General features: G+C 54.3%; 1 protein-coding gene across 3 annotated transcripts in view; it reads left to right on the plus strand.

Moving 5' to 3' along the window:
- The first annotated feature begins 6 nt into the window (after positions 1-6).
- Positions 7-10,941, plus strand: part of ETNK2 (ethanolamine kinase 2) — a 20,455-nt gene continuing 9,520 nt past the window's right edge. Inside the window, exons 1-4 of one of the 3 annotated variants that reach the window (XM_011990456.1) lie at positions 7-129; positions 1,752-2,011; positions 4,944-5,066; positions 10,203-10,345. In XM_011990456.1, coding sequence (XP_011845846.1) covers positions 1,806-2,011; positions 4,944-5,066; positions 10,203-10,345 — 472 coding nt within the window. In that variant the 5' untranslated portion in view covers positions 7-129; positions 1,752-1,805. Of the gene's footprint in view, positions 130-1,751; positions 2,012-4,753; positions 4,837-4,943; positions 5,067-10,202; positions 10,346-10,941 lie in introns of those variants that run through there. The other 2 variants (XM_011990457.1, XM_011990459.1) reach the window with 2 other exon arrangements.

Below are 10,941 nucleotides of genomic sequence, written 5' to 3' on the forward strand. Positions count from 1 at the left end.
GGCCCCCCGAGGGCCGCCGCCGTCGCGTACTTCGGCATTTCCGTGGACCCGGACGACATCCTTCCCGGGGCCCTGCGCCTCATTCAGGAGCTGCGGCCGCATTGGAAACCCAAGCAAGTTCGGACCAAGGTAGCGGAGTGGGCGCGGGGCCGAGGATGGGGTCCTGCCAGGGCTGCCAGGGGGATGCGGGGACCCCGTCCTCGCATCCTTCCGGGTGTTGGTCCCAGGGGTGAGCGGCTGCTGCGCAAGAAAGGTTTGGAACGTGGTTGTGTACGGATTTATTTCGTCCCTAAGCAAAACTAGGCTCACACCTCCCTCGGCCCTGCACACGCCCCCCTCCTCCTGGGGCTCTTAGGCACGCCGGGTGGCCACCTGCCCACTGTCGGCATGCTGGGTGTGCGGGCCGCACCCCCGTCGCTGCGTGCTGGTGCCCCTCACTGCCCAGAAGCGCGTACCCAGCCAGCTCTGAAACCTGAGGAAGCGGGAACTTTTAAGAGACCCCCCCACAGCCATACCCCGTGCACTGCTGCCCCTTCTCCACCCCACGGTGGGAGCAAATCCTCCAGGCTCTGAGCTACCCCTGTGTTTCCCAGGAGCCACCCTGTGGAATTCCAGCTAGGACTCAGCTCCTCACCATCGCTGCAGGCTCAGGCTCAGCACCCCCACACAGGCCATCTTCCCCAGCCCCAGCTGGACACAGGTCCCGGGACATACCTGTGGGCAGAGCCACTTACTGAGCCTTAGGCTAACTCCCCAGCCGACTACCTCCCCAGCCCCGCTGTGGGCTGCCTGTGGAGGAAGGTGCCGAGTGGGGCGCTTGTAGCTTTTGCTGGAATGGTAGCGGCTCCATGCAGATGGGCATTCTGGGGTGGGGTGGGGGCAAAGTTGTGGGGAGGTTCTAAACCAAGTGTGGAGGCTGACAGAACCCGCCCTGGGGGAGGGAGTAGCGTTTTCAAAAGGAAAGGCCCAGTTTGGTATAAGACTGTCAAGACATCAAGCAGGCCTGAGGTTAATTCCAGCACTGACCTAACGTGCCATCTGCCAGTCCCTCCCCTCTCCTGCCTCAGTTTGCCTACCTAGAATTGGTTCAGATGACCTCTAAGGCCCTCCCAGCTCTGTTACATTGTGCTCTACAAATTCTATGGTTCCTTTCTCCTTATCACCCTGCTGCGCAGAGAACCTTGCTCGCAGCCCAGTTGTCTCCTGTCTCTTCCGGTAAGGACCTCTGGCCACTAAAGTCCTGGGATGGGTGCCAACCTCAGTACCCTCCTTGTACCTCCACCACTGGATGGGGCAAGGGGTGGAGCAGAGCCCACTGCCCGGCACAAGGTGAGAGGCAGCTGGTCAGGACATAGTGTTCTGGGCAACTCCCAGCCCTCCCCTGCCACATTCTGGTCCCTGTCGTTTCTTTCCATACTGGGATGCAGGGTAAGAAGTAGGAGGGGGCTTCTACCTCCCAAGTAGTGTGGAAATTTCTCCATTGCCAAATCCCATTCACTAGAGGCAGACCCAGGAGTGTGTGGGAGCTGAACCCACTGCCATTTTTTTTCTTGAACTCATAGAGACTGGAGACCCCCAAGGTTGGGGACAAAGTGGAGCATGAGTGACTGGGCTAAAGCACGGGGGGGCTTGGGGTGGCTGTGCTCAGCATTCAAACGAGCACCTCCTGCTGGAGCTACCGAGTCCAGGGGAGAGACCAGAGAGATCCTGCCCCACCTACCCACCCACGCACTGTCCTCTCCCCATGCTAGCGCTTCACGGATGGCATCACCAACAAGCTGGTGGCCTGCTACGTGGAGGAGGACATGCAGGACTGCGTGCTGGTCCGGGTGTATGGGGAGCGGACGGAGCTGCTGGTGGACCGGGAGAATGAGGTCAGAAACTTCCAGCTGCTGCGAGCACACGGCTGTGCCCCCAGACTCTACTGCACCTTCCAGAATGGGCTGTGCTATGAGTACATGCAGGGTGTGGCCCTGGGGCCTGAGCACATCCGTGAGCCCCAGCTTTTCAGGTGAGGAGGGTGCCAGGGCCTCTGTCTCTACTATTCTTCAGGCCTCGGGCTTGGAAATCCTTGGCATGTGGGGTCCATGGTAGAGAGTTGTAAGAGCTGTGAGTTCCCTGAAATTGCATGAAAAAATGCATGTTTATATGCATCGCTCTGCAGAGAGGGGCTGTTGCTTTCTACAGATTTGAAGTGGTGCCTGCTAGAAGGATGAGTTCTGGGGGAGGAAAGGAAGAATTGTGATGAACATGGGAGCAGAGGACCTGGTTCCCTAAGTGCAGTAGAGATCTGCTTCCTGGCACCATGCCTCAAATCTCTGCCCACTCCAAGTCTGACCTGGAAACATCTCAGAGCCTTAGAAACGAAATGTGAGCCAGATCCCCAGGGCACTCAGGGTTTTCTACCTCTGTCTCTGTTTGTCAAGGAAAATGAGCCCTATCCAGGGTACGCATGGTTTTACCTGCCCAGGGAGATGCTATCTCTTCTGCCAGTCTGAGCTCCTTCCGGGTTCCCTGACGAAGTGGGAACCTAGGTTTGGGGAACTGTCAAGGCCTCCTTTCAAAGGCTCACAAGAATCTGTGGCTCCTGGGGAGCCCCTCCCAGTAAATGCTTGGATGTGTAGGGCCCAGGAACTGGACTTTTCCTTCAAGCCCTGGGAATGCTGTGGAGACTGGATGAGGGAGGACCAAAGAAGGACCCCTAGCATCTCCCTCTCCTCTGTGCCAGAATAAGGATGGCAAGGAGTGTCCTCCTTCCTCCCTCCAATGCCATGAGCCACATGGAGGGCACCGAGGCTTGAGTGAGGCCCGAGGCAGGCTGGGGTTTACTCCTGACACTGGGACAGTGGCACGGGGGTCTGCCTAGGAGCCTTGGCATCTGCCCAGGCTAATCCAAGGGGAAGGAGGCCTTGCATACTGAGGGGAAACAAGCCCACCTGGGTGTAGAGCCAGAAGCTTCTTTACTTCCTCACCTGCCACCCACTTAACCCCAAATGCACCTGGCTCTGTGCACGCCTTCTGCAGGGACTTAGAAGAAGAGGATCTGAGAGCTCTTCCACCTCCATGCTCATAAGCGACTGGTCAGGCGGGATATTTGAGTTGTATATTGTAGCTCTGTGTGTGTGTGTGTGTTTGTGTGTGTATGTATGTCTTGAGAGTGTGACAGGCATACAAACCTATGCAGGGGTGTTTGCAGGCTCCAGCTGAACAGTTCCAATAGGACCCAGACTGGAGATGTGAAGTCAGAGTAGGGTACAAGGGACCCTGTCCTGACTTCTGCCACTGCACTCCCCCCAGCTCTCCCTCAGTCTGGTGCATATAAGCTCAGATATTAACAGGTCGTCACCACTCCCAGGATCCCTCCACCTCTGTGTATCCGATGCTGTCACTCATCCTCTCACGCAAACAATTACCATTGTCAAGAAGATTGAAGGTGGATTTAGGTTCCATAAGAAGAACGTGGCACCTGGGGTAGAGCCCAAAATTGGGATAGGTGTAGGAGGTAGGCCCTTCCTTGATAGTTTTCCCAGGATAGACCATCATCCCTCTGGGTGAAGGTGAATGTCTGTGGGGGAGGCCTCCAGGAGCCACCCTCTACATGTTCCCTGGAACCCCACCCCCAACCTCGGCCTGCTGAGGCTTTGTAGCATGAAAATGCTGAGTGTTGAGGTTACTTTCATTGCTATTCCAGACAACGGACCTATTGATATTCAAGAAAACGCTCTGTTCATGAATCTTCCTTTGGGAAGGGAAGGCCTGAGTCTCAGGTCTCTTTCACTGCCTTGCCCAAACCCTGGCGGGCTCCCTTCTGCCCCAGGGCCTCTGGCCTTTGAAAGAAAGCACAGCCTTCCTCTCTCACCCACAAGGTTGCTGCCACACCCCTTGTCTCCCACCCTTTAGGAGGTGGGAGTCTTGGGGGCTTCCAGAGGAACCCCAAAACTGCTCTGTTATCCCAATAGGGTATGGCCTGCCTCTTCCCGGGGCCTTGCAAGAGAGAGAATGTCCCTGGAACAGCTTGGTAACAAGGTTTCAAACAGCCAATGCCTTTGTTGTCTTTCCCAGTGATTGTTATTCGAGCAACAGGCAGAGGCTGTATGTTGGAAGGAAGCTGAATGTTGGAGTCTTAGCAGACGGTTGGGGGGTGGGACAGCAGAAGGGAAGACTGGCAGAGGACTGGGAGGGCCTAGCTGGGACACAGGGCCTCAGGCGATGGGGTCTTTATCAAGGCCCTCCTTCTCTGACCGGTCAGTCTTCCACTCACCCCCACCTTCTCCCAGCAACCTTCCCTACCACCACTCCTCTCCTGAGACCTTGGATAATGTCCACAGGAGAACTTGAAAATAGAACGCTGGCTTGTTTTGCGTCCTTGGCACCCAGCCGCCAGCATCAACTCCCTATAGCAGAGGAAGGGGCTGCCCTGGGCCAGCCTGTTTCCCTCCCCACCTTGGCCAGGCTGATAAGAGGCGGGCATTTCTTCCCTGCCTGGCATCACTACCCCCTGATCTCTTGGTGCAAAGTGACCTATGTTCACGTCCCCTGAGAGGATGGATCAGAGTCTGGGGAGAGGAGGGCCCGGCCCACCCCGCCCCCATCCCCAGGTGCCCGTCTGTTCTCAGGAGTTGCTATGGGTACACTGGGGTAGAACAAGGCCACTGACCTGTGACCAACAGCCCCACTGCTCTGCCCTTCTGCTCCCTGAGGCAGCCCCAGCCTGGCACCAGAAAGGGAGCTGCCAGACTAAGGTCTGAATTCATTTTCCTCCCTTGTGCTGAGACCTTCCTTCTGCAGGACCTGTGCTCCTAAGGGACTTGCAATCGTCCCATCCTTGGCCCTCTGGCTAGTGCCCTGGTGGGCCTGGAGGGCCCCTATCTGGCCAGCAGGGGATGAGTGGGGAAGGCAATGTCCCAGCACTGATGCTCTACTCTTCCTGTTCCCTGCTGTAGGTTAATCGCCTTAGAAATGGCAAAGATTCATACTATCCACGCCAACGGCAGCCTGCCCAAGCCCACCCTCTGGCACAAGATGTACAATTATTTCACGCTTGTGAAGAACGAGATCAACCCCAGGTACAAAGATCTGGGAGGGTCCAAGGCTGCCTTAATATGATCTCCCTTCCCCATCCTTTTGGCTCCAGCCCACCCTGCTAGGAGGTTTAAGGGCTCAGGTCCCGGGGAGGAGGCTGGGGAGTTTCTCCTGCAGTCCCTTCAGTCCTAGTTGCTAAGCCTCTGTCTCCAAGCAGAGTTGGGCCCGCTGACTAAGGAGCTTAGATGAGCAGTTTTATACCCATGTGCTCATTTCTCCTTCACTCTGTGCTTGTGGCAGGGACCAGGGTTAGGGACATTTCCCCATTTTACTTAGAGGATGCTGAAGCTCAGAGACTGAGCTTGGCCCAGTGTTATGGGGCTTGTGAAAGGCAGGGCTTCTGTTTCCCAGCCCAGGGCTCTTTCCACCTGCCCTGCCTTCTGAACCATGAGCAGGGCAGGGCCCTCAGAATGAGGTGGGACTGAGCTTAGCAACAGTCAGAAGAACTCAACTCATCAGCTGACAAGCCCTTGGAGACATCAAGGTTCCTGCTACTTCCCAAGACCCCTCTTGTCCCCATGTGCCTTAGGGGACCCTGTCCCCACCTTGCTCAGACTGACAGCTTGCTGCTTCCCTCACTGCTCTTCACAGGAGAGGAGATAGGCCACCCATCCTGAGATTGCCCTTCCCCGATAAGACAGAGTTCCCTGAGTTTTCCCTTAAGCACTCTGACCAGCGACCTGAGAGTCCTCCAAGCCTTTAGACACCTGACTCCCCAGCACACCCTGAGTGCCGAGGAAAGGATGGAGGCCTGGAGGAAAGCGTGGTGTCTTGCCTTCCTTCCTCCAAAAAAAGGCAGTAGTGAGTCTCTGCTTCCTTCACGCTCCCTGCTGGGCTTGGCCATCACCCGTCTTCCAAATGTTCATGGGAGTAGGGTGCAGAAGAGGTTTGAGGTGAAGGGTGTGTCTTCTCTCTTCCAATAATAATTAACTCTATCCCCATGTGGAGTATGTCTCTGTCACACGCATGCATGACTTTATCTGCATCATTCCACGCCATGCTTATCCAGCACTGCTTTGGGACTATTTGTCCAAGGTGGCCCAGGCCTGCCCTCTCTTTGGCCATGTTCAGACCTTGTATGTCAAATATTCTTTCTGGGACAAGGACCTCCTTTTCCCTTAGGGCTGACAGTTCATAGAGAACAGGTCCTTCCAACCCTTCAGCCCACAGCTCTTATTTGACAGACGGAAAACCGAGGCCCAGGGAGGGGATGGGACCTGCCCAAGGTCGCTGATCAGTGGCAGCTTAGCAACTAGAGCCAGGCTTCTGGTGCTCAGACATAATCCTTGATACTGCAGCTTCCTTTGACTGTGCTGTCACTGTGTGACCTTGGGGGTAACCTTATTGGGAGGGAGTAATCCTGGGAGAAGAGCTGGCCCAATCTCTTTGCTCTTGTCACACCTTTGAACCTTGGACAAACCAAGTTGCTTAACTTCTTTGAGCCTCTTTAGGGGATGATCCATGCCCTAAGCTGCCTGAGTGCCCAAAAGCAGAACAATGATGAGCAATCATTTAGACGAGATAAGCACCTGGAGCTCCAGGCATTGCCTAATAACCCTGAATTATTCAATCCTTCATTTCACAGACATTGATTGACTGGAATTTAAAACAATTTAAAAATGAATGTGACACTGGCCCTGCCCTCAAAGAGCTTAAGAGCCATCTAGGTACACAGGACATGCCCATACACAGCTACAAAATAAGGCAGGATGTGTAAATGTATGCTGGGTATGCTGGGAGTGGGAGAACCAGGGAAAGTTGTCTTGGCAGAGTTGGCATGGCAGAAATGAGCAGGGAGGCTACTCCAACTGGAGGAGATGGCTGGAGCAGGGTTTGCTCCTGAGTGACGAGTAGATGAGGTTGGCTGGAGCAGATCTTTGGGAGGACCTGGGAAAGGTCTAGGGGCAGGGGTGAACTACAGAGTTGGAGCTAGGTGGTAAGGGGCCTTAAATGTCAGGCTAAGTAGCCAAGATTTAATTTAGCAAGTAGTGGGAAGTCATGAAGATGTTTGCGTCAGAGATTCAGGCCAGTAACCTGACCAGGACCGGGCTTTAGGAGGAAAGTCCTCTAGCATCATGAGGGACAGATTGGTGGGGGAGGGTGGATTTGAGGTAGGGAGACCAGTTGGGAGTGATGTAATTAAGTGGACAAGATCTAGGACTAGGATTCCCAAACTTTGAGCATAAGATTCCCGTGAAGTGCCCAACTTTGGAGATCGATTGAGAGGTCTTGCATTTGCACCCTAGGAAACGGCTTTTTTTTTTTTTTTTTTTTTTGCTCTGTCGCCCAGGCTGGAGTGCAGTGGGATGATCTCGGCTCACCACAACCTCTGTTTCCCAGGCTCAACTGATTCTTCTGCCTCAGCCTCCCAAGTAGCTGGGATTACTGGTGCCCGCCACCATGCCCTGCTAATTTTTGTGTTTTTAGTAGAGACAAGGTTTCGCCATGTTGGCCAGGCTGGTCTTGAGCTCCTGGCCTCAAGTGATCCACCTGCCACAGCCTCTTAAAGTGCTGAGATTACAGGTGTAAGCCACTGTGCCCTGCCAGGAAGCCACATTTTGATAGGCACCCCAGGTGATTCTGAGGCAAGTGATAGAGGCAAGGGATTGAGGAATATTGCCCTAGGGCAACTTGAGGTGGCGGATGGAGAATAGGATGTGTCGGAGACTTGTGGAAATAGATTCGGTAGCCTCATTGTCGGACACAGATGTGTCCAGAGTGGCTGGGAGAACGTGGGGCGGATAACTGGGTCGGGCATCACGAGGAGATACCGGTGGGTTGATTGGTGGGAGGGCAAAGGGATAAGCCAGTAAGCTCAAATGCCTAGAAAGAGCCCTGTGGGGAGAAAGTACTCTTGCCTGTCCAGATCTTGACAGCAGAGTAGAGACTGGCCAAGCAGCAGTCCTGATATCAGGAGGAACCCCAAGGCTTCCCTGCAGGGACCTCCAGCCCCCTCCTCCCCTTCCTGCTGGCCCTGGGGCAGAGGAGCAGGAGGAGCAGTTTTTCCCGGGCAGTGTTTCTGGGATGCGGTGGTGGTTATTCTTCTGCCAATTACGCCTTGAAAGAGCCCCGTGGTGGCCGGACTGAAGGTAGCGAAGCTGGCGATGTTTCAAGTGCTCAGGGGAGGGAAGCAGAGCAGTGAGGGAGGCCCCTGGGAGATAGAAGGCCAGGATTGTTCCCACAGTAACCATCTGCGTGGCCTTGGGGTGGGCAGGGTGGGGTTCAGACTGAGGTCAGGGATAGAGCAGCAGGCATCCTGGATGTCAGAGCCATGTTTTTCAGGCCAGGACCTGAGCAAACCAAAGGAACCCTCCTAATTCTTCTCTTTTGATGGTCTCAGTCCGAGAAAAAAATATAAAAGGAATCTTAAAAGGTAGCTTCTTAAGGAGAGCCAGGACTGAAACACATCTTACACAGACCTGTCAGCACAGATAAACTCCAGGAAGCATGGGGGAGGCCTCCCCCATATCACCCCTCCCAGCAGACTCCCTGGACTCAGAGGGGCCTTTGCAGAGCCTCTGAGGGGCACCCAGGCCTTCAGAGAGAGTGCACAGCCCTCACAATTAGGAGACTCCATTCGATTTGGATCCTTGGACGGGCCGAGGACTGCTTTCCTTAGATGAAGAAGTAAAGGATCCAGCAGCGCAAGAGGTATCTGGAGGCTGAGAGGAAGCCTCTTTCCTCCCTTGAGCCTCAGTTTCCCCATGGGGCTGGACTAGATGACCTCAGATCTTCTTGAGCTTTGACCTTCTCAAAGGCTGAAAGGGACCCTGCGCTCTCTTCCTTCTCCGGAGGGGACAGAGGAGTGCCTCAGTGGCTGAATACGCTTCCTCATGTTCTGGTCCCTGGGCTGGGTGAGGGAGTGATCGGTCTGTCCTGTGGGAAGGTGAGAGAGGGCCGGTCTCATTCTCATCCTCCTCTATGTGCTCTTGCTACCCTGGACAGAGAAACACAAACAGGTGACACAGGAATGGAGATAAAAGCCCAGCCTCCTCCCCTCTGCCCATTGGTGGTTCTAGGTTTTTAAGGACTGTGGTGTTTGGCCTTTTCAGTGTACACAGACCTGTGTGCCTCCTGGGGACCAAAGTTCAGAGCATGCAAGCACAGTGGACCCTCATCAGACTTCCACATGGCCTCTGATAACTTGATTGATTGGCTGATTTCTTCATTCCTCAACATGTGTTTCTTTCAGCAGAAATGGCTGCTGAGTGCATGGGATGGGGGTGGGGCAGGAGGAGAGGTGGACCCATGCATCTTTGTTCATTGCCCCCAAGTTGCACTTGCATGGTCTGGCAGGGGTCTGGGACAACGGAACACTTACTCATAACTCAAGGTAGAAGGGACGAGTCACTGGGGAGCCACAAAGCAAGCATGCTCTCATTGAAGGCTTTAATGTTCCTTTGACAGTGTAGGAGTGAGCTAAAGAAGCTCTCGGTTTGCTTTCTCATGTGAGCCGATGGTCTGTTTGTGAAATGAGAGGTTAGACCAGACCGTCTCTCTGGTCCTTTCTACCTGTGACATGGTCAGCTGCTGGGGTGAGAGGGGGGCACACCAGGATATACCTCTGCCTCCTCAAGAGAGCTCCATTGCTCCAGCTCCCTGCCAGGGCACTACTTTTCCTGCCGGGGAGGATCTTTGTGGGACTCAGCTCGACTTAGGGAGCTGCACTTCCTCCTGGGGAGTTTTCCCAGCATCCTAAGAGCAGGTCTGTTTTGCATCTCTCCCCACTGCTCCTTGTTCTCTGTCTGGAATCCCCGAGTCTGGACACTCATTCTCACCTGCCTTGTCCTTTCCCTGTGTCTCCTTCCTTACCCTCCTGTCCATTTCACAAAGTAGCAGGGATGCCCTTAGTCAGTGACTTTATGCCCTGCCTCATGCTTTTATGCCCATGTCTTTATCAGCTTCCTAGTGTAACCAGAGGAGTCAAAAGGACAGGACGCCTCAGTGCCATTTTACAGATGACAGAAGTGAGGGTCTAAGAGATTGGCCTTTTTTCCAAGGCCCCCCCTGCAGTAAGACAGAGGGAGTGATGAGGCTCAAACTCAGGGCTCTTGAGGCCAAGCACCTGCCTGTCTATCAGCCCTCCCTTCACTGGCTACCTTTTTTTTGCAACTGCCCAGCCTTTCTGCAGATGTCCCTAAGGTAGAGGTGTTGGAACAGGAGCTGGCCTGGCTGAAGGAGCATCTGTCCCAGCTGGAGTCCCCTGTGGTGTTTTGTCACAATGATCTGCTCTGCAAGAATATCATCTATGACAGCATCAAAGGTATGGCTTTTCTGGCCCCGGGGCAGTAGCAGGGCTTCGGTTGGTTGGTTGGTTAGCTGGCTTCATGGATCTGTTCCTCCGGCTGGCACTTGGACAAGCAAAAGGAGACCTGGATTTAGGTCTTAAGTTAATTTGTAGGAGGGAAGGGGGAAAGGAAATAAAAAACTCCTACTTTGAAAAGTCTGCACCAAGGGCCAGGCACAGTGGCTCATGCCTATAATCCTAGCACTTTGGGAGGCCAAGGCATGTGAATTGCTTAAGCCCAGGAATTCAAGACCAGCCCAGGCGATGTGGTGAGACCCTGTCTCTACAAAAAAAAATACACAAAACTTTTCCTGGTTTGGTGGTACATGCCTATAGTCCTAGCTCCTTGGGAGGCTGAGGCAGGAGGATCACTTGAGCCTGGGAGGCGGAGGTTGCCGTGAGCCATGATGGAGCCACTATACTCCAGCCTGGGCAACAGAGCAAGAACCTATTAAAAAAAAAAAAAAAAAAATGTCTGGCCAGGCGCGGTGGCTCATGCCTGTAATCCCAGCACTTTGGGAGGTCAAGATCACAAGGTCAGGAGTTCAAGACCAGCCTGGCCAACATGGTGA

This window comes from Mandrillus leucophaeus, unplaced genomic scaffold (genome assembly GCF_000951045.1).
Source record: "Mandrillus leucophaeus isolate KB7577 unplaced genomic scaffold, Mleu.le_1.0 Scaffold38, whole genome shotgun sequence".
Classification (NCBI taxonomy): Eukaryota; Metazoa; Chordata; class Mammalia; order Primates; family Cercopithecidae; genus Mandrillus; species Mandrillus leucophaeus.